We start from the raw sequence: 25,228 nt of genomic DNA, 5'->3' as shown, positions 1-25,228 counted from the left end.
ACAATGGACCAAATTACAAATAGAGCACAAGATGGGAAATTCATACCACTTCCATTGTTTTGCTCAAATTACAGGTAGTTAATTATTTATTTATTTAATTTTTTTCTGCTTTGCAATACTTTTGTGAGCAGTAATCACTTCACTATCATAAACTACTTAGTCTATTAACAAAGCACAATGTGTAGTAAAGACAAAAAAATAAATACATTTAAAAACAACATAATGTTCATTACATTTGCCCCAGAAAACTATTAACCTCTAAACTTCCACCACCCAATATAAAATAATTTCTTAACACTAAACCTCTGCAGCCCTCAAAGCAAACCTCCCTGCTATTAAACCCAAAGCACCAAAACCCCAACGTAAACTCCCCCAGATTAAGACCTCTTTGTGCTATTAACTACTAAACCACCACGATACTCAGCACAAACCCCCCTATGCTAAGACCCTCTGCTTTTAACCAATAGAACAACTTAAACCATAAAACCTTCTCCACTATTATCCACTAATAATAGCAGATGGATTCTTTAACATGGGAGGGGTCTGCAGTGGGGGTTGTAGCACTTTATGGGGTAACAGCAGAGGATTTTTATACATTGGGGGATGTGGCATTTTAGATGTTAAATATGTTGGGTGGGTTCTGGCGGCCTAGGTATAAATTTCTGGCAGTTAGGTAGATTTTAGTGCTGGTGGGTATTGTATCCACTTGTAACAACTGAAACCAACTTTTATAAAGTGTTATTATAAGCAGATCATTATCTGCCTTGGGCACGTAACCCTCAACTTGTAATATCAAGTTAAATGCCAGTAACATTAGAAGTATGGCATTTGTTACTTGTCACAAATGTGAAAACAAATCTTGTTAAAATATTTAACCCATAGCTTGTAATACCTTATTGATTGCATGCTGATGAGTACAAAGTAATGTGTCACATGCAAGCAGTATTGCTCGTAATGTCATCTAAGCCTATGAAGGATATTTATCAAGCCGTCAACTATGCTGCATTCGCCGGCACCAATACGCTCGCCTAACATCGCCTAACATCGTGGCCGCGGACCTGAATACCCTCTCCTTATTTATTAAAAAAAGCTGTCAAAAAGCTGCGCATCAAGTACGGGGCGATGAGCAGCGGACTGTTGTTAACTAACATTTATCTTGCTGCCATTCGGCTTTTCCCAACTTTATTTATACACTGTCACTAAACACCGCCACTATACTAAAATGTTTAACCCCTATCCCGCCGCTCCTGGATCCCACTGCAACCTAAATAAAGTTATTAACCCCTATCCCGCTGCTCCCGGAGCCCACTGCAACTCTAATAAAGTTATTAACCCCTATCCCGCCCCTCCCAGACACCGCCGCAACTAAATAAAGGTAATAACCCCTATCCCGCTGCTCCCGGAGCCAACCGTAACTCTAACAAAGTTATTAACCCCTATCCCGCCGCTCCCGGAGCCCTCCGCAACTTAATAAATGTATTAACCCCTAAACCCCTATCCTCCAACATCACTACCACTTATTAAACTGATTAACCCCTAAACCGCGAGCCCCCCACATCGCCATAAACTAAATTAACTATTAACCCCTAAACCTAACAACCCGCTAACTTTACATTAAATATTAACTCATCCCTATCTTATAATAAATTTAAACTTACCTTTAGAATTAAATTAAACTATATTAAACTATTAATTAACCTACCCTAACTATTACATTAAACTATATTAAACTATTAATTGACCTACCCTAACTATTATGCTATAATTACATTAAACTATATTAAACTATTAATTAACCTACCCTAACTATTATACTAAAATTACATTAAACTAACAATTAAATTAACTATATTACATATTTAAAAACCTAACCCTACTCAAATTATTTAAATCTACTATTAAAAATTACTGTTACAAAAAAATAAACACTAAATTACACAAAATAAAACTTAGGGTTTTTTATTTTGTGTAACTTAGTTGTTATTTTTTGTAACTTAGTAATTTTTAATAGTAGATTTAAATAATTTGAGTAGGGTTAGGTTTTTAAATATGTAATATAGTTAATTTAATTGTTAGCTTAATGTAATTTTAGTATAATAGGGTAGGTTAATGAATAGTTTAATATAGTTTAAAATAATTTAATGTAATTTTAGTATAATAGGGTAGATTAAAGAATAGTTTAATATAGTTTAATGTAATTTTAGTATAATAGTTATTGTAGGTTAATTAATAGTTTAATATAGTTTAATGTAATTTTAGTATAATAGGGTAGGTTAATTAATAGTTTAATATAGTTTAATGTAATTGTAGGATAATAGTTAGTGTAGGTTAATTAATAGTTTAATATAGTTTAATTTAATTCTAAAGGTAATTTTAAATTTATTATAAGATAGGGATGAGGTAATTATAATGTCAATGTGGGGGGCTGGTGGTTTAGGGGTTAATAGGTTTAGTAAGTGGTAGTGATGTGGGAGGCCAGGGGTTTAGGGGTTAATACATTTATTTAGTTGTGGTGGGGTCCGGGAGCGGTGGGATAGGGGTTAATATATTTATTTAGTTGCGGTTTGCTCCGGGAGCAGTGGGATAGGGGTTAATAACTTTATTTAGTTGCAGTGGGCTCGGGGAGCGGCGGGATAGAGGTTAATACATTTATTTAGTTGTGGCGGGGTCCGGGAGCGGCGGGATAGGGGTTAATAACTTTATTTAGTTGCGGTAGGCTCAGGGAGCGGCGGGATAGGGGTTAATAAGTGTAAAGTAGGTGGCGGCAATGTCGGGGCAGCAGATTAGGGGTGTTTACACTTGGGGCTTATGTTAGGGTGTTAGGTGTAAACGTAACTTTTATTCTACCATAGAAATCAATATATCTGGCAGCATCGAACATAAGCTTTCACTGCTTTCAGACTCTCATTGATTCCTATGGCATCCGCGGCCTCCAGGGTGGCGGATTGAAAACCAGGTATGCTGGGCCGGAATAGTGGCGAGCGTACCTGTTAGAAGTTTGCTAACTTGCAAAAGGTGTCAGATAGTGCCGAATTTGTATTCGGAACATCTGTAGTGACGTAAGCATCGATGTGTGTCGGACTGAGACCGGTGGATCGTATGTTACGTCAAAAATTTCAACTTTTGCCGGTCTGTAAGCTTTGATAAATAGGGCGAATCAGGCTCGCCACAATTACGCTGCGGAATTCCAGCATATTTGCATTTGACGGCTTGATAAATAGGCCTCTATGAGGTTTATTAATTAAATCTCGAGCGGACATGATTCATTCTAGTGAATCATGTCCTCTCGACATGCATACGCTTAAGACTGCTGCTCCTTAACTTGTTCTTCTGATCGCTAAATGCGAACAGCATACGCTTAAGACCACTGCTCCTTAACTCGTCCGCCACCTCTGAGATACGATCTAGATGACTGACATCCTTTGCTAGTGGCCTATTAGCCTTGAATGTGCAGGGGGTGGCATTGCACAGGCATTTTACCAGAAATGCTTGTGCAATGTTAAATGCCGACAGCGCATGCTGTCAGCATTTAGCGTTACAGGGTGGACATGATTCAATATAGCGAAGCATGTCCGCCCAGGGTATAATAAATCTACCCCTTTAACTGGAGATTCAATGTAATTTAGAACTTAGTATACTTCTTCCTATAGAGGTTATTTACCCCAATACCTCCTGCCAGAAGCCAATTAGCCAAAACCCCGAAAATTCTAGTTCTGTCAACTAACACCATAAATACATTTATATAAAACCTTCCTGGGTCCTAAAATTGTATAACTGGCTTCACAGTTTTCTTAATATTCTAAAGTTTACACAAATTTTTGAACTGTTAATTGTGAGTTTATGTGTATTTGTTTTAGCTTTTATATGTTAAAACAAACTGTGATAAATATCTTCCAAATAATGGCCTAGATTACGAGTTTTGCGTTAGCCTTAAAAAGCAGCGTTGAGAGGTCCCAACGCTGCTTTTTTCCTAACGCTGGTATTACGAGTCTTGCAGGTACAGGTGTACCGCTCACTTTTATTCCGCGACTCGAACATACCGCAAATCCACTTACGTCAATTGCGTATCCTATCTTTTCAATGGGATTTGCCTAACGCCGGTATTAGAAGGCTTTGAAAAATTGAGCGGTACAGCCTCTCCTGTCAAGCCTGGTACCGCTTTTAAAAGTCAGTAGTTAAGAATTTTATGGGCTAACGCTGTAACATAAAAATCTTAAAAAGTACAATAACACCCATAAACTACCTATTAACCCCTAAACCGAGGAACCCCCCACATTGCAAACACTTAAATACATTTTTTAACCCCTAATCTGCCGACCGGACATCGCCGCCACTTTAATAAATATATTAACCCCTAAACCGCCACACTCCCGCCTCGCAAACATTAGTTACATTTTATTAACCCCTAATCTGCCGTCCCTAACATCGCCAACACCTACCTACATTTATTAAACCCTAATCTGCCGCCCCCATTGTCGCCGCAACTATATTAAATGTATTAACCCTTAAACCCCCTATCTTAAATATAATTTAAAATAATCTAAATAAAATAACTTTAATTAACTAAATTATTCCTATTTAAAACTAAATACTTACCTATAAAATAAACCATAAGATAGCTACAATATAACTAATAGTTACATTGTAGCTAGCTTAGGGTTTATTTTTATTTTACAGGCAACTTTGTATTTATTTAACTAGGTACAATAGTTATTAAATAGTTATTAACTATTTAATAGCTACCTAGCTAAAATAAAGACAAATTTACCTGCAAATTAAAAATAAACCGAAGTTACAATTACACCTAACACTACACTATAATTAAATTAAATACAATTAAATAAAATTAAATACAATTATCTAAATTACGGAAAAAAACAAACACTAAATTACAGAAAATAAAAACTAATTACACCTAATCTAATCCCCCTAATAAAATAAAAAAGCCCCCCAAAATAATAAAAATCCCTACCCTATGCTAAATTAGAAATAGCCCTTAAAAGGGCTTTTTGCGGGGCATTGCCCCAAAGTAATCAGCTCTTTTACCTGTAAAAAAAAAATGCAATACCCCCTCAACAATAAAACCCACCACCCACACACCCAACCCTACTCTAAACCCCCCCAACCCCCCTTAATAAAACCTAACACTAACCCCTTGAAGATCACCCTACCTTGAGACGTCTTCACCCAACAGGGCAGAAGTGGTCCTCCAGATGGCCAAAAGTCTTCATCCTATCCGGGCAGAAGAGGTCCTCCAGACATTGCGGGGCGGCAGATTAGGGGTTCATAACTATAATATAGGTGGCGGTGGTGTCCAAAGCGGCAGATTAGGGGTTAATAATTATAATGCAGGTGTCGGCGATGTCAGGGGGAGGCAGATTAGGGGTTAATAATTATAATGCAGGTGTCGGCGATGTCGGGGGGAGGCAGATTAGGGGTTAATAAGTGTAAAATTAGGGGTGTTTAGACTCGGGGTTCATGTTAGGGTGTTAGGTGTAGACATAAATTTAATTTCTTCATAGGAATCAATGGGGCTGCGGTAAAAGCTGAACGCTGCTTTTTTGCATGTGTTTGGTTTTTTTCAGCCGGCTCTGCCCCATTGATACCTATGGGGAAATCGTGCACGAGCACATTTAGCCAGCCCACCGCTACCGTAAGCAGCGCTGGTATTGATTTGAGATGTGGAGCTAATTTTTGCTCTTCTCTCACTTTTCTGTGGCTAACGCCGCGTTTAAAAAAACCCGTAATACCAGCGTTACTGTAGGTGAGCGGTGAGGGAAAACTGCTCGTTAGCCACGCACAGCTTTACCGACAAAACTCGTAATCTAGGTGAATGTAAATAAAATGTTCACAATTCCACAAATCCTAAATTATTCCCAAACAATCCTAAAATCCATAATAAAGCTGAATCTGAATATCCAATTCCAAGAAATAATTCAGTGAACAACAGAAAGTAATGCAATTTGCACAGTATATCTAGTCTAATATCTTAAAAAAAGGTATAAATATCAATACACTCACATTTGAAGGAGCAGATTCTCTGCTCTAAGAAAATCGCTTTGTCCAAATTTGCCTAAGGGTTGGACCTCTTTCGGGACTTGAATAAACTAGGAATAAAGCACAAACAACAAAGAAAAAGCAAGATTTATACTTACAATAAATCAATATCTTAGTATTCAAAGTGATAACATATTGTTATAACTGGCAGGTATAAAGCTTCATGCCACTAAGAGTTAGGTAAATATTCTTTTTTTACTCTTCTCCTTCGTTTCTTGGATGTATATACATCTTCTCCTTCAAGCCAGCTTCAATACAAAAAAGCACAGCTAGAAATTATTTAGAGAGATAGAGAATATTGACAGACACATGAAACCCAAATTTTTTTCTTTCATGATTCAGAGAGAGCATACAATTTTAGCCAATTTACTTGATCACATTTGCTTAATGCTCTTGGTATCGTTTGTTGAAGGAGCAGCAATTCACTGCTGGGAGCTAGCTGAATGCATCAGGTTAACCAATAACTAAAGGCATATATCTGCTGCCACCAATCAGCAGCTGGTTTAAGTAGTGCATCGCTGCATCTGTGCCTACTTAGGTATGCTTTTCATCAAGGAATACAATGAAAACAAAGAAAATTTGATAACAGAAGTAAATTGGAAAGTTCTTAAATGGTATGGTCTGTCTGAACCATAAAAGAAAAATGTTGGGCTTCATGTCCCTTTAAAGGGACATGAAACCCAAAATGTTTCTTTCATTATTCAGATAGAGAATACAATTTAAAAAAAGTTTCCAATTTACTTCTATTACCCAAATTGCTTTGTTTTCATTGTTATTCTTTGTTGAAGAGATACCTAACTAACATGCACATGCCTGAAGCACTACAAGACAGGAAATAGTGCTGCCATCTAGTGCTCTTGCTAATGTATAACATTTCAAAACGGCTGCCATATAGTGCCGCAGACACGTGCACACTCTCAGCTTTTCAACAAAAGATACCAAGAAAATTAAGTACACATTCTAATAGAAGTAAATTGTTGTTTAAAATTGTATGTTCTATCTGAATAAGGAGATAATTGTGGTTTTATGCCCCTTTAATTAAGACTAAAAGAACAGGGCTGAAGCCAACATAAAGTTGTGTCACTGTAGCCCTTAATATGTTATCACTTCAAAGAAATAAAGAAATTGATTTTTAGTATGCATAAATTTTGATTATTCTATCATTCCCTTGACAACATATGGTAACTGGCAGGATAGGATCAAATCGACACAGTGCGCCATCTGATGGAATAAAATACCTAATGACTAATGTCACCTACCAGCTAATGTCACCTACCAACTAATGTCACCTACCAACTAATGTCACCTACCTACTAATGTCACCAGTGGCGTAGCGTGGGTTGTCAGCGCCCAGGGCAAGGTAAGAATTGCGCCCCCCTAACCCATTAGCACTGACTGAGCTAATGCATGTAATAAGCAATTGCAAAGCAGGAAACTTGTAAATAATTAACCAGCAATAGATTAACAACTTCCTTGAGCCTCAATGCTAAACCATGCAACAAATGTGCAGCTTTCAAAGCCACAAGAACAGCTTTTTCCACTAACAGCCTTAGCCATGCACAAAACCCATATAATAAGCATGTTTATTAATGTTATGTAATGCAAGTTGGCTATGCATTCTAATATGAAGAAGTCTAAAAAAATGTCAACTTTTACTTAAGTTCCACACCGACCCTAAACCCACACATATGAATAGGCTATTATTTAGACACCCACCAGCAGTGCATCTTGTAAAAACGAGACCAGACAGGCTACACATATAGATCTAAACACCAAGTGATACCCTCAAACAAAAACATTTAACCCCTTAGTGAACAATAAGGGCTACTCTGACCCCTTAAGCAATTAAAGTGTTAAGACCCACAGGGAACAGCACACATTACCAGCTATATAGCACAACAAGCTCCTACTGGGGGGTTTATTTACCTCTGCCGAGCTGTTTGTGCCCCACAAGTCACAGTGCTGAGGTACAGAGGTGTCTTCCTTCATATTTGTACCCAGCCAGGCTATGGTCTGCAGCCAGGTGATCTCATCCCCGGACCCCATTCACCAATTAACACCCAGTATAAGCTGCTGCCACAGACATCCCTTTCCTCTCCTCCCCAAATTACTTACCACCAGGCTTAATAAAGTCACGGGCAGCAGGGCAGGCACGACACGCTAGAAACAGTCCTCAGGCAGGCAGCAGCTCTTCCCCTCCACTTCTTGCACTCTCGGTTCCTCTTGAACTGCGCGCGCTGGGAGTGGGAGGAGTCAGGACCCGGCGTGCTGTGCTAGTGGCATAAACTGTAAACAGACAGCAGCACAGCAGGGGTAACGTTCAGACTTCAGAGAGAGTTGGATAAGTAGATTTAGGGATTACAGGAGGCGACCAGACCATGACGAGTCAGACAGACGACACACTGACAAACAATTAAAGAAGTTCACACTTGCGTTGACTAATGACTGAGAGTGAGACTTTTGCGCCCCCCATAATTATGCGCCCGGGGCAACAGCCCCTCTGGCCCCCCCCACGCTACGCCACTGAATGTCACCTACCAACTAATGTTTAAAAAGAACCAAGAACAAAGAACTGGTAAAATGTAATGATATTATACAAGAAAAACAATGTAGCTGCCTGTAATACATTTTTCCTCTCTGGGATTACAAAGAAAGACACAAAATAATTCATAGATTCCAGATAACATTTGTAACTATATCACCATATTAAGCACATATAGGGGCCGAATTATCAAGGGCCAAATGGCTTTGAAAACCCCTGTTTCCACGTGAGCCTCCAAGCTCGCCGGAAACAGGAGCTAAGAAGCAGCGGTCTTAAGACTGCTGCTCCTTAACTCGCCTGCCACCTCTGAGGAAGCGGACAGCAATCAGCCAAATCGAATATGATCGGGTTGATTGACACCCAATGCTAGCGTCCGATTGGTCACAAATCTGCAGGGGGCAGCATTGCACAAGCAGTTCACCAGAACTGCTTGTGCATTGTTAAATGCCAACAGTGTATGCTGTCAGCATTCAGCGATGTCGGGCGCACATGATTCACTATAGCGAATCATGTCCGCCCGCCATTTGATCATTCGGCCCCATAGAGACAATGCTTCGGTACAATGCGAACACAAGGTGGGGTTTACATTGCACCTCACCTGTAATACCAGCGCACATTTGCGTGCGCTAGTATTAAAAAGTGGACCGCAAATAATGCTTTAGTGAAAGCGATATTTTGTGCTCCATTTATAATCGGGCCCTAAATAAATGCTAGAAAGAATTATGTATTCAAAGAAAAGATTAGTCTGAGAATAACATGTATATGTTTTTTTATTTTTTAAAGTTTCATTAGTTGTTTAAATAGTGACAAAGTAAGTGTAAAGTTTTAAAGGGACAGTAAACTTAAAAAATAATGTTATATACAGGGAGTGCAGAATTATTAGGCAAATTAGTATTTTCATCATCCTCTTTATGCATGTTGTCTTACTCCAAGCTGTATAGGCTCGAAAGCCTACTACCAATTAAGCATATTAGGTGATGTGCATCTCTGTAATGAGAAGGGGTGTGGTCTAATGACATCAACACCCTATATCAGGTGTGCATAATTATTAGGCAACTTCCTTTCCTTTGGCAAAATGGGTCAAAAGAAGGACTTGATTCTTGATAAAGCCCAGAAGGGTGAAACGCGTTGAATGGGACCTGCTACACTCTACTAAACTTCATTTACTACTGTCACAAAGCTGTGTGACCCTGCAACTTTAAACTTTTCTCCTGACCCTGCAAGTTAAAATCTACCTTTGGTAACTTCAGGGAATACGGTGTTACTGCTAAACACTGACCAAAGATTTCTTCAAACCTTAAGAAGTCTGAGGGAACCCAGATGAAAACAATATTTGGGCTATAAGAAGAAAGGAAAACAAAAAAAGGATAACTACATCACCAGAACGGATCATCACCCCTGACCTCTGAATCAAAGAGAAGGTCAGGTGACTTATCAGAAACACCAGGAACAAACAGTCTGTGAATCCCTCACAGTGAAGATAATCAGCGGTTGCAACCAGGACAGATTAAGGTACCTCTACACTAATTTGCACTACGTTTTTTAAAACACGCAAACTGAACTTTAAAGACATCAAGGTATTCATCTGTTAAATTAACCATTTCCATTAACCACGATTGCTTTGGCACCTAAATCAGAATATTGGCTGTTTTTTGCCTTTTTAACTATCCAGCACACCTGAGCCAATTATATGTCCAAGGAAAGTAACTGTGTAACTTTATAACTGAATTTGTTACTGAAGAACTGTAAAGCTATTAGGATTGATACATTTGTGCCTTTTAAATATTTAATTCACCATTTATCTTAGAAATTTGTTGCTTGCCATATGTTATCTATAGAATTAATTCCTTTATACCTTAAATTCTAGGATTATATGGTTCTAGTCTGTTTTTATAAGTGTTGTATAAGGGAGACGTCCCTTTATTAATTAGGAAAAGCATTTGCTGTTGTTTTTATGTGTTATAAGAATTTTTAAATAAAATAGATTGTATAAAACATAAATTAGATTGGTATCATCATTTCCTAGCTTTTTTTAGCGCTGCTAAATAAACCCCATTTTTTCTTCAAAAGAAGGACTTGACAGGCTCAGAAAAGTCAAAAATAGTGAGATATCTTGCAGAGGGATGCAGCACTCTTAAAATTGCAAAGCTTCTGAAGCGTGATCATCGAACAATCAAGCGTTTCATTCAAAATAGTCAACAGGGTCGCAAGAAGCGTGTGGAAAAACCAAGGCGCAAAATAACTTCCCATGAACTGAGAAAAGTCAAGCGTGCAGCTGCCAAGATGCCACTTTCCACCAGTTTGGCCATATTTCAGAGCTGCAACATCACTGGAGTGCCCAAAAGCACAAGGTGTGCAATACTCAGAGACATGGCCAAGGTAAGAAAGGCTGAAAGACGACCACCACTGAACAAGACACACAAGCTGAAACGTCAAGACTGGGCCAAGAAATATCTCAAGACTGATTTTTCTAAGGTTTTATGGACTGATGAAATGAGAGTGAGTCTTGATGGGCCAGATGGATGGGCCCGTGGCTGGATTGGTAAAGGGCAGAGAGCTCCAGTCCGACTCAGACGCCAGCAAGGTGGAGGTGGAGTACTGGTTTGGGCTGGTATCATCAAAGATGAGCTTGTGGGGCCTTTTCGGGTTGAGGATGGAGTCAAGCTCAACTCCCAGTCCTACTGCCAGTTTCTGGAAGACACCTTCTTCAAGCAGTGGTACAGCAAGAAGTCTGCATCCTTCAAGAAAAACATGATTTTCATGCAGGACAATGCTCCATCACACTCGTCCAAGTACTCCACAGCGTGGCTGGCAAGAAAGGGTATAAAAGAAGAAAATCTAATGACATGGCCTCCTTGTTCACCTGATCTGAACCCCATTGAGAACCTGTGGTCCATCATCAAATGTGAGATTTACAAGGAGGGAAAACAGTACACCTCTCTGAACAGTGTCTGTGAGGCTGTGGTTGCTGCTGCACGCAATGTTGATGGTGAACAGATCAAAACACTGACAGAATCCATGGATGGCAGGCTTTTGAGTGTGCTTGCAAAGAAAGGTGGCTATATTGGTCACTAATTTGTTTTTGTTTTGTTTTTGAATGTCAGAAATGTATATTTGTGAATGTTGAGCTGTTATATTGGTTTCACTGGTAAAAATAAATAATTGAAATGGGTATATATTTGTTTTTTGTTAAGTTGCCTAATAATTATGCACAGTAATAGTCACCTGCACACACAGATATCCCCCTAAAATAGCTATAACTAAAAACAAACTAAAAACTACTTCCAAAACTATTCAGCTTTGATATTAATGAGTTTTTTTGGGTTCATTGAGAACATGGTTGTTGTTCAATAATAAAATTAATCCTCAAAAATACAACTTGCCTAATAATTCTGCACTCCCTGTAATGCTGCACATAGTGCTGCACTATATAACATTATCTTAGCGGCAGGTAGCAAAAAAAAAAAAAAAGCATTGCAAGATATTTTATATTAAACCTGGATTTAGCAGCTCTCCGCTCCAGGATCTTCTGAGCGGTTCTTGAATTTTAAAAACGCTTCGCTGGCGCGCTGTCTAATTATAGCACGCCCGATCGAGCCATTGAAATGAATGTAGCTTGCTCCCGCTCTGGCTTGGTAGCAGGAGCAAGCTACATTCATTTCAATGGCTTGATCAGGCGTGCTGTGATTAGACAGCGCGCCTGCAAAGCGTTTTTAAAATTCAAGACCCGCTCAGAAGATCCTGGAGCGGAGAACTGCTAAATCCAGGTTTAATATAAAATATCTTGCAATGCTTTGTTTTTTGCTACCTGCCGCTAAGATAATGTTACTGTATATATAATTTATCATTTTATATTACCATTTCAAAGTGTTTAATGTCCCTTTAAAGATAGAATTATCAGACAATACCATCAGTTTTACTAATCCTTGAACATCTTCCATAAAAAATAAAATAAAATTTTACAGAAAAATCAGAAAATGAGAAATACAAAGCATAATTGCAATTTTGTTCACTTTTTAGCTATTGAGAGAGTTGCAGGTGAAATTGCCTACAAATTAACAAGTTTAAAGATAGCCGGGGCCCAGATTCAAGGCCCGTTGTAGAATCAGACACTTGAAAACAGAAAGTATTGTTTTAAGATCCTGAAAGAAGGCCGCAATGAGGCAACTGAAACCTGAACTTCAGAAAGTTGATTGCTTATCCGATCAGTGTATTATAAAGAACATCTAGACTCTTGTAAATATATAGGGCCACCATAGAAGGTTTTCGATATGCAACCTTCAAGACTAGTGACCGTGCACATCTATGCGTTTAACCCTTGCAATGGCCACTGTCCCAATCAGCAGCACTAGTTACACATATAATACATAAATAGTGCTGTTGACTTGATCAGTGGCAGTTTCTGTCAAGGAACAGCAGTTCTCTGTGGGCCTTGAGAAGTACTTCTACTATGTGTTGAATCCCTTTGCAAGGGGAGAGTAAACATATAGGGGCATATTTATCAAGCTACGTATGGAGCTTGATGCCTCGTGTTTCCGGCGAGCCTTCAAGACCGCTGCTCTAAAGACCGCTGCTCCATAACCTGTCCACCTGCTCTGAGGCGGCAGACAGAAACAACCCAATCGAATACGATCAAATTGATTGACACCCCCTGCTAGCGGCCAATTGGCCGCAAATTTGCAGGGGTCGGCATTGCACCAGAAGTTCACCAGATCTGCTGGTGCAATGATGAATGCCAAGAGCGTATGTTGTCGGCATTTATCGATGTGCAGCGGACATGATCCCCAATATCGGACAATATCTAGGGGCATATTTATAAAGCTCCGTATGGAGCTTGATGCCCTTTGTTTTCCGGCGAGCCTTCAGGCTAAAGACCGCTGCTCCATAACTTGTCCGCCTGCTCTGAGGCCGCAGACAGAAATCAACCTGATCGAATACGATTGGCCGCGAATCTGCAGGGGGTGGCATTGCACCAGCAGTTCACAAGAACTGCTGGTGCAATGATAGATACCGATAGCGTATGCTGTCGGCATTTATCGATGTGTGGCGGACATGATACGCTACGTCGTATTATGTCCGCTCTCACATTGATAAATATGCCGCATAGTGGTGCAGGGTGGCTAGCCTTAAAACTACATGCTCTAACTATTAGTCATTTTTTTACTATAATGTATAAAATGCATTATTTTGCACAATTTGGTCTAGATTACAAATGGTGCGCTAACATTGTGCAGCATCAAAATCAGACAATAAAGTACATTGGCATTTACTGGATGAATGAACCATTAAACATTTAAAATACTTAACATGTAACAAAAAAACTCTTAACCAGGTTTTGAGAAAACAATCAGTTTTATGTTTGATCTTCACATCAAGCTTTTACAAACCCTATCTTACCTATCACTAGATAACTGTAAACATTTTTCTGACAAGTGAATCCATATTATAATAAGTTAAATGCATGCTGGGTAGAAAGAATTGGTAGTAGGGATTTTACATAATTACTTTAATAATTTTATGTGGATTTATTGATTGATAGCATGTGGACACTTATGTCTACAAATGCAGTAATTTATAAGGTGTCCCTGCGCTGTAGGAGCCGTGATGTGAGTAGAAGCTGTCAGATATCTTGCGGAACAAGAGGCTGCACTATTTGGAGGCTCAGGAGTGTCAGAAGCACTGCTAAAGGGGTATCCTTGGCTCATGAGTGTGAGAAGCACTGGTGAAGGGGTATCCTTGGCTGAGGAGTGTCAGAAGCACTGCTAAAGGGGTATCCTTGGCTCAGGAGTGTCAGAAGCACTGGTGAAGGGGTATCCTTGGCTCAGGAGTGTCAGAAGCACTGCTTAAGGGATATCCTTGGCTCAGCAGTGTCAGAAGCACTGGTGAAGGGGTATCCTCTGCTCAGGAGTGTCAGAAGCACTGCTAAAGGGGTATCCTTGGCTCAGGAGTGTCAGAAGCACTGGTGAAGGGGTATCCTCGGCTCAGGAGTGTCAGAAGCACTGCTGAAGGGGTATCCTCTTCTGAAGGAAACAAGGGCCATGCTAATTAGTTTTGGATACATGTATGTGTCTTTGCTGCCTTCTTTGTCTCCTATGAAGTTAATGTGCGCTATTTAGCTCTTTTTTATATGCTTTTTCTGTGGACCTGACCTCTGACGCCAAGACTGAATAGGAGATGTTAAACGTCTCTATTCCTTGGTTTCCGTTCCATCAAAGTATACGTGTTTTTGACCTGTTACCTTGACCTTGGCAAAGTTTCTGGATCATGCAACTTACATAACCCCTTTAGTGAAATAAGAATTTATTGGACTGATTCTTTAGCTATTGCACTCTTGAACTGTGCCCTGATTTACATATACATCACACCACTTGGTTTATATGCCTGGTTTTGGACTGTATCTCTGGCTTTGACCTTTGGCTTGTCTACTGATAACCCTTCTGAGTCTCTGATTGCGGAAAGCTGATCCTTTTCTGTGCAAATAGCTCCAGTTTTAAAGTAAGGTCAATCTAAAAGTTACCCTAAATAATATTTAAGCCAGATGGATCTAGGAAATGGTGGACATTATGAACACCTTGACACTAATCAGACACTGGAGCTTAACTTACAATGTTTGTCTTCCTACCTTCATGATAATTGGGCCTGTTTGTTCCCTACTGCAGAGTTTGTTTATAACAATAATATCAATCAGTCCATCAAGATGTCACCATTCTTTGCCATTTATGGTTTTCATCCTGTTGTCCTTCCCGGATATTCTAGCTTCTTCTCCTGTTTCTAATTTAAATCAGCATTTGGATTTCCTGGTTTAAAATTCTTGATTGCTCATTGCTTCAAACTTAACAACAGCAGAAGTTTTTTACAGATAAAGCATGCTCTCATGTTCCTGCTTATGCTTGTGGGAATTCAGTTTGGTTATCAACATTGAATCTGAAGTTGGCTTGTCCTTTCAGACAGTTGGGTCTTTGTTTTGTGGGTCATTTTTACATTTCTAAGATTGCTAATCCTGTAACTGTGGAACTCGATCGTCCTGCCACTTTTAAAATTCATCCAGTTTTTCCTCAACATGTTTCTTCTCCTCCTCCTGCATCTATTCATGGTGTAGATGAGTTTGAGGTTGATGTAACTCTGGACTCCCGCATTGATCATGGTCGTTTGCAATATTTAATTAAGTGGAATGGATATGGTTCTGAGGAGAATTTGTGGGAACCTGTAACCAACATTCATGCACCAAGGCTTGTTAAACGATTTCATCTGTCACATCCTTTTCTTCCTGGTTCTGTTCACACCCTGAGATAGCACTTGAAGAGGGGACTATATAAGGTGCCCCTGCGTGGCTGAAGTCATGATGCACTTACCTTTGCTTTTAAGCAGCGTTGGAGCTACGTTGTGAGTAGAAGCAGTCAAATGTCTCATGAGTATCAAAGTATCATTTGGAAATCATTTTATCCCGTAACCAAGTCAGATGACCTGTCGTCACTGCTTACGGAAAATTCAGGAGTTAGACACTCCTCTCAATATACCCGTCAGATTTTATCATATGTTATCAAAGGAATATAAGAAACAAAATCTGCAAATTGCACCCGGCATATAAACTATTAAACAAACACAGGGTATTTACAATTTTTATTGGTTTTGATAATCTGAACAGTGTTATATAATCTACAAAGTTGGAAAATGGTGTCCTTTAAAAAATATACTGTAACAGTAATTAAAAATAAATAAATGTATAAATAAAATGAGAATTCCAAAATATTACAACCTAAACATAAATATAACAAACAAACGGCTAGATTATGAGTCTTGCGTTATGAGTAAAAAAGCAGCGTTAAGGCTCATAACGCTGCTTTTTTACTACCGCTGCTATTACGAGTCTTGCAGATTTAGGGGCACCGCACACTTTTTTGGCCTTACCGCAAATCAACTTACGCAAATTGCGTATAGTCTTTTTTTCTATGGGACTTCCATAGCGCCGGTATTACAAGCTTGTCCTGGGAGGCCAAAAAGTGAGCGGTAGAGCCTATCCTGTCAAGATTCATAACGCATTCTAAAGTCAGAAGTTATGAGTTTTACACTACAACGTTGTAGCATAAAACTCAGAACTAAAGTGCTAAAAAGTACACTATCACCCATAAACTACCTATTAACCCCTAAACCGAGGCCCTCCCGCATCGCAAACACTATAATAAAATTATTAACCCCTAATCTGCCACTCCTGACATCACCGCCACTATAATAAACATATTAACCCCTAAACCACCGTACTCCCACCTCGCAAACATTAGTTAAATATTATTAACCCCTAATCTGCTGTCCCTAACGTCACCGCCACTATACTAAATTTATTAACCCCTAAACCTAAGTCTAACCCTAACCCTAACACCCCCTAACTTAAATATAATTAAAATAAATCTAAATAAAATCTACTATTAATAACTAAATAATTCCTATTTAAAACTAAAAACTTACCTATAAAATAAACCCTAAGCTAGCTACAATATAACATTATAGCTAGCTTAGGGTTTATTTTTATTTTACAGGCAAGTTTGTATTTATTTTAACTAGGTAGAATAGTTACTAAATAGTTATTAACTATTTACTAACTACCTAGCTAAAATAAATAAAAATTTACCTGTAAAATAAAACCTAACCTAAGTTACAATAACACCTAACTCTACACTACAATTAAATAAATTACCTAAATTAAATACAATTAAATAAATTAAATACAATTACCTAAATAACAAAAAAAAACCACTAAATTACACAAAATGAAAAACAAATTACAAGATATTTAAAATAATTACACCTAATCTAATAGCTCTATCAAAATAACCCCCCCCCAAATAAAAAAATAAAAAAGGGCATTTAGCTCTATTGCCGCCCAAAGCCCTAACCTAAAAATAAAACCCACCCAATAAACCCTTAAAAAAAAAATAACACTGACCCCTGAAGATCCACTTACAGTTTTGAAGATCCGACATCCATCCTCTATGAAGCCAGGAGAAGTCCTCATCGAAGCAGCAAGAAGTCCTCAATGAAGCCGGGAGAAGTCTTCATCCAAGCCGGGAGAAGTGGTCCTCTAGACGGGCAGAAGTCTTCATCCAGACGGCATCTTCTATCTTCATCCACCCAGCATGGAGCAGCTCCATCTTCAAGACATTCGGCGTGGAGCATCCTCTTCCAATGAAGTCTTCTTCCCGAATAACTGTCTCTTTAAGTGACGTCATCCAAGATGGGATCAGCTAATAGGATTGAAGTTCAATCCTATTGGCTGATTGCATCAGCCAATAGGATTTTTTCAACCTTTATTCCGATTGGCTGATAGTATTCTATCAGCCAATCGGAATCTAAGGGACGCCATCTTGGATGACGTCATTTAAAGGAACCTTCATTCGGGAAGAAGACTTCGTTTGAAGAGGATGCTCCGCGCCGGTTGTCTTGAAGATGGAGCCGCTCCGTGCCGAATGGATGAAGATAGAAGATGCCGTCTGGATGAAGACTTCTGTCCGTCTAGAGGACCACTTCTCCCGGCTTCGTTGAGAATGGATGTCGGTTCTTCAAAACTGTAAGTGGATCTTCAAGGGTTAGTGTTAGTTTTTTTTAAGGGTTTATTGGGTGGGTTTTATTTTTAGGTTAGGGTTTGGGCTGCAATAGAGCTAAATGCCCTTTTCAGGGCATTGGGGAGCTTAGGTTTTTTTAGTTAGGGTTTTATTTGGGGGGTTGGTTGTGTGGGTGGTGGGTTTTACTGTTAGGGGGGATGTTTGTATTTTTTCAGGTAAAAGAGCTGATTTCTTTGGGGCAATGCCCCGCAAAAGGCCCTTTTAAGGGCTATTGGTAGTTTAGTTTAGGCTAGGGGTTTTTATTATTTTGGGGGAGGGGTTTATTTTTATAGGGCTATTAGATTAGCTGTAATTAGTAGGGTAGTGTTAAGTGTTAGTGTAACTTAGGTTAGGTTTTATTTTACAGGTCAATTTGTATTTATTTTAGCTAGTTAGTTAGTAAATAGTTCATCACTATTTAGTAACTATTCTACCTAGTTAAAATAAATACAAACTTGCCTGTAAAATAAAAATAAACCGTAAGCTAGATACAATGTAACTATTAGTTATATTGTAGCTAGCTTAGGGCTTATTTTACAGGTAAGTATTTAGTTTTAAATAGGAATTATTTAGTTATTAATAGTAAGTTTTCTTTAGATTTATTTTAATTATATTTAAGTTAGGGGGTGTTAGGGTTAGACTTAGGTTTAGGGGTTAATAAATTTAGTATAGTGGCGGCGACATTGGGGGCGGCAGATTAGGGTTAATAAATGAAGGTAGATGGCGGCGATGTTAGGGGCGACAGATTAGGGTTTAATCATTTTTAACTAGTGTTGGCGATGTGGGAGCGCGGCGGTTTAGGGGTTAATATGTTTATTATAGTGGTGGTGATGTCGGGAGCGGCATATTAGGGGTTAATTTAGGTGTCGGCGATGTCGGGGGAGGCAGATTAGGGGTTAATAAATGTAAGATTAGGGGTGTTTAGACTCGGGGTTCATGTTAGGGTGTTAGGTGTAAACATAAAATGTGTTTCCCCATAGGGGCTGCGTTACTGAGCTTTACGCTGCTTTTTTGCAGGTGTTAGGCTTTTTTTCAGCCGGCTCTCCCCATTGATGTCTATGGGGAAATCGTGCACGAGCACGTACAACCAGCTCACCGCTGACTTAAGCAGCGCTGGTATTGGAGTGCGGTATTGAGCACAATTTTGCTCTACGCTCACTTCTTGCCTTTTGATGCCGGGTTTTTAAAAACCTGTAATACCAGCGCTGTAGGAAAGTGAACGGTGACAATAACGTGCAAGTTAGCAACGCACAGCTCATAACGCAAAACTCATAATCTAGCCGATAGATAAGCAACATTTCACACTTTACAAACTATTTGGTTAGTCACAGCATCCTTTGCTGATGTCAACAACAAATGTCATTGCTTATTAAATTGTGTGGTTTTGCTGTAATACTACTAATGATCATACATTTTATGAGCAAATGAACAAGTGCAATAACAGTATATAGACAAGTTGCAACAGTTGCAGTTTTATTTAAAGTGATGGCAAACTTTCCTCTTTCTATAAACAGATCTGGAATGTTAGCAATATTTTGGATGGAGTTTAATTAATAAGTCGTAATGAAGATGTGCTTTAACTTGTTTTTTAACGTAGCACTGAAATTCAAAGTAATTTTTTTTTTGGTGAGCTAACGGTTCATATAGTTCTCCAATTGGTGCTCTAGCTGTTTAGCACTTAAACAGGGTTTTTCTTTTATTTGTAGCTAGAGTACCGATTGTTGAACAGTTAAAACTGTTAGTTCACACTAAAATAAAAATATTTAGAAAGTAGGCAGCCGGAGCGTGGGGTATTTGAATTTAAGCACTATATTAAAAAGTAAGTTATAGCGCAACTTCCTTACAACTAATTAATTAATCTCCATCTAAAATATCAGTAACATTCAAGATCACTTTAATATTATTCAATCTCAAGTTGTTAAAACACTTAAAGGATCAAACCCATGTTTCCAATATATACTATTTCTACTTGATTGTTTAAAGTTTTTGCAATTAATCATTTAATAAAAGAACAACTATAACTATTAAGCAAGCATTCACTAACATAGTAATGCCAATGGATTGGCTCATTCAAACTAAAAAAAATACATCTTATATATATTTATATATAAAAGATAAATTTTTTGTAAAAAAACAATTAGTCTATTATGTAATTGGATTTAATTTATAGTCCACAAGAAATGGCTCACTTAAAGTTAGATATACCATTTTATTGTTTAGGCATACAGCAGGTTAGGGACCGTAGCAAGGAGGTTTTCGTTTGCCAGTGTGTTTACAAACTTGAAAACATGTTTGAAATAACATTTATTAGGTGTGCTTTAGCGCTAAGTTTAGTTTAACTCTAGCACAGTACAGTATTTAATTAGTATTCAATAAAAACTGTACAGTTCCTTAAAATAATGAAAATTATTGTAGTAAAATAATGAGACATAAAGTGCACTTCAATGCCGTAAACAGACTGAACTACGCATAACAAAACTGGTGCCAGTCGCCTTTCTTACAATCTTGCGAAGAGTACAGTAGTGTTTCCAAATACTAGACTTCAGCTCTGTATTAGTGCTGTATTAGCAAAGTGCTGTAAAGCGAGGTATTCCTGTCCTGCTCTACTTAGTAGCTGCATTACTTTAGAGAAGAAATAATGGTAATAAAAACAATTAACCAACTACAGATGTTATATTAGATTCTACTATATGCCTGTATATGTTATTCATTCCTAACTTGTGTACCTGCCACAATACCGATAAGAAGGTGTTGATGAACAAATCTGCATCCAAGCAGTACAGAAAAGCCTCATAGTGAACTAATAAGGTGGGAAAAACATGTAATTATTGGGGGCATCAACAGCTGTTACACATATTCATGTGGCTTTATTATACAACCTTATCAATAAACAGTGAATCATTTCTTTATTTTAAAATATAATTGTTTTAATCAGGACTCTTATGTGTGGAAATGTATGGCTGTCCAACCAATTCTTCAGTTTGGATTGATAAAAATAAATATCTTATATAGAGTTCTTATGCTTGGGAAACGTTCCACTTTTTGTGCATAGTTCCTAGTTTATTCAAGGGATGTCCGGCTCTTAGACAAAATAGGACAAGATTATTATCTAAGATCTGACATACTGCACCTTCAAACTATCAGAAACTCTTCATTTCTCTGAGGACCTAGGAAATCAGACATCATTCTTCACCATATATAATTCTCTCCAAGACTCTCATGACAAGATACATTTTGCCCCAACAGCTGTGCTCCATGTTGCCATATTTCTCACCAATCCTCCTACATGTTGCATTACTAAGATTAGTAGATAGTATTTTTTAGCATATGCATTAACTCTCTCAATATTATAGGACCCTTTAGAGTCCACAATCAGAAACTAATCATAAAATCACTGAAATAACAAACTATATTCTATTCATAAAACAACATATTTCCATGTCTCAGCAAATTTATATCACCAAAAGCTAGGACCAACAATGTGGATATATGTATGTATGTATATATATATATGTATGTATGTATGTATGTATGTATGTATGTATGTATATATATATATATATATATATATATATATATATATATATATATGTATATATATATATATATATATATACATACATACATACAGTATATATATATATATATATATATATATATATATATATATTTTATCACTCATGTTCGAATAATGGTTATAATATACCTCTAAAGCTCTTTAGTTACATTTTTAGAATTACATCTTGAAAATGCTTGCTCTCTGATAATCTACTTATAGATGATAGTTAAAATGTATACATGCTAGGCAATGGAACTCATAGATATTTACAGGAATTTGGGACCCTGATTTACCTTGCATAAACTTTTATCACATCCTCAATACGTTTTTCTCCACAGCACCTGTTATTCTAAATGCCATAGTTACAATGATTGCTATTATTTGTCTTTATCATAGTAAGGACAAGAAACTACCAACTTAGGGCTAGATTACAAGTGGGGCGTTAATTGTTGTGCAAAAGCGAGAAGGAGTTTATCGCAGGTCTTTGAACAGGTAGTAAGTAGTGCACTTATTACAATTTGAAAGTAAACGCATTTACTCAAGCGCAATTGAATTTAACGAGTGTCAGGTTATCGCGACTTCAGTGCTCTGGTTAACTGTTACGCTCAAATAAAAAGTGGCACAAAACACATCAAAATCACATTAAAAAGTACAGTTACACTCATAATAACATTATATAAAAAAAATATTTAAAAAAAATATGAAGTCTCAGGTGTTAGAAAAAAGGCATGCAAAGGGCTTTAACACACACATATATATTTATATATATATATATATATATATATATATATATATATATATGTATATACTGTATATATTTATATATATGTATATATATATGTCTAAATATGAATATATATTATATATGTGTGTTAATATGTGTGTGCATATGTATTTATATGTGTTTTCATGCATTTACAGACATATATATACACATATAAACACATAAATACATATTTTTTCATATATTGATATATATATATATATATATATATATATATATATATATATATGTGTGTGTGTGTGTGTGCATTGGAGCCCTTTGTAGTCAAGTGGCTTAAAACATGAAAAATCCTAATTATGCAATATTCATATTTAATAGTGTTTAACTGTGTATGTTGTGTAAATATTTCACATTCCAATGTAATTCACATAAGGGAATATGTTCTAAGTATTTATAAATATATATATATATAGATAGATAGATAGATAGATAGATAGATAGATAGATAGATATATATTGTACCAATCAGATATATTTAGAAATATGTATTCAAAAATAAATAAAACATATTCTTCTATGTGAGGAAGATTGGACTGTGAAATAGTCATATTTCATGTCAGGTTAGTGCACTTGAGAACTGAGATCAGATTTGCGCTTACGTCCCCCCCACACACACACTTTTTACGCTCCATTGAAGTCTACGGGGGAATATGTTAACGTGGTCACAATATTGTAACTTTGGCTATTTGCGCGCATTGGATTACCAAGCGAGCAAAACTTTTTATAATCAACTTGTAATACGTGTGGTACCCGACGCACAAAAAGCCTTAGTTGAGCAAAGTTAATGTGCTAGTGAGAGCGCAATCTATGACTCCACTCATAATCTAGTCCTTAATATTTACACTTAATCAAGGGATTTACTGTTTTGCCTTTATCTAAATTATTCTCTTTTTTCCTAAAATCCATATCTTTTCTTTTATAATTCCAACTTAATTTTCCTTGTCATGCAGGTCTATAGCTATAATGATCATCTTTATAATATAATATTAATAAAAAAAGTAAAAAAAGAACAAAAAAGTAAATAATAGTATAAAACAATTTACATGACAAAGACGCCCATGAGGTGTTATTAAAGACCTAAAAATAATACCAACATTTTTTATAACATAAATAAGTAAATATTATATAATTTCCATGAAACATCCACACTATTTCATTTAATAACTATTGCTTATTGCATTTAACACTATTTTTAATAAATTGCTATACCTGTAGTCTTGTATTGGAAGCTACAACCAAACCATTTCTCAGTATGGAGTGCCAGTTTTCAATGTGCGAACCACTAAAAAAATAAGAATAATAAATTATTAGAATGTTTATAGTACAATAACTTACAGTGACCATAAATATAAGTAATATTAGCTATTTATAATATAATTATCAAAAATTAAAATATTGGTCACATGTTGTTAATCCTACTCACACTGTCATTACTCAATTGTGTCAAATTGCCGTGCTCTAAATATTTAAAAAGTCATATCAATAAAAAACATGTTGATGTTTGTAAAAAAAAACATACAAAATTACAGTGATATTGATAGATACAGCCACAAATGTAACTTAATGTAATACATATTATTTAAATAAAATTCTTATGAATATACAGTATTGTGCAAAAGATAGGCAGGTGTGGAAAAATGCTATAAAGTAAGAATGCTTTCAAAAATAGAAATGTTAATATTTTAGTTTCATCAGAAGAAAAATCTAAATTGAATTAATATTCAGTATGACCACCCTTTTCCCTCAAAACAGCATACATTTTTCTGTGTACGCTTGCAAACAGTTTTTTGAGGAACTTGGCAGGTAGGTTCTTCCAAACATCTTTGAAAACTAACTACATTTCTTCTGTGGATTTAGGCAGCCTTAGTTGCTTTGGTCTTGTTATATAATCCCAGACAGACTTGATGACGTTGAGATCAGGGGTCTGTGGAGGGCATACCATCACTTTTAGGACTCCATGTTCTTCTTTATGTTGAAGATAGTTCTCAATTACTTTGGCTGTATGTTTGGGGTTCTTGTCATTCTGCAGAATACATTTGGGACCAATCAGATGCCGCCCTTATAATATTGCATGATTGATAACTATCTGCCTGTACTTCTCAGCATTGAGGAGACCATTACTTATGATAAAACCCCCAACTTAATTTGCAGAAATGCTGCCCTAAACTTACAAGGAACCTGCACTTTGCTTAATTGTTGTCTGCAGACACTCATTCTTATAATGCTCTCCATCCCTTTGACAACAAACGACCTTCTGATACAGCCAAATATTTAAAAATTTGACTCATCAATCCAGAGCACCTGTTGACATTTTTATGCACACCAGTTCCTAAATGTTTGCACATAGTTGAGTCCCTTAGCCTTGTTTCCATGGCAGAGATATGGCTTTTTGGTCTCAATGAAGACCACTTCTGACCAGGCTTCTCCAGACAGTAGATGGGTGTTCCAGGGTCCAACTAATTTCTACCAATTCTGAGCTGATGGCACTGCTGGACATTTTCTGATTGCTAAGATATATAAGCATGATTTAGCTTTCATCTGCTGCACTGAGTTTCCTTGGCCGAGCACTTCATCTATGGTCCTCAGTGTTGCCCATTTCTTTGAGCTTCTTCTGAAGAGCATGGACAGCACATCTAGAAACCCCTGTCTGCCTTGAAATTTCTGCCTTGGAGAGACCTTAGATTTAAGGT

The 25,228-nt window shown here is 37.2% G+C and overlaps 1 protein-coding gene across 1 annotated transcript in view; it reads right to left on the bottom strand.

Annotated features, from left to right (window-relative positions):
• Positions 1-25,228, bottom strand: part of PARP8 (poly(ADP-ribose) polymerase family member 8) — a 550,091-nt gene that overhangs the window by 34,179 nt on the left and 490,684 nt on the right. Inside the window, exon 21 of the mRNA XM_053701262.1 lies at positions 23,748-23,820. Coding sequence (XP_053557237.1) covers positions 23,748-23,820 — 73 coding nt within the window. The remainder of the gene's footprint in view (positions 1-23,747; positions 23,821-25,228) is intronic.

Source organism: Bombina bombina, chromosome 2 (genome assembly GCF_027579735.1).
Source record: "Bombina bombina isolate aBomBom1 chromosome 2, aBomBom1.pri, whole genome shotgun sequence".
In the NCBI taxonomy this organism is placed as follows: Eukaryota; Metazoa; Chordata; class Amphibia; order Anura; family Bombinatoridae; genus Bombina; species Bombina bombina.
The sequence above is the reverse complement of the archived record's forward strand: the minus strand, read 5'-3'. Positions and strand labels throughout refer to the sequence as shown.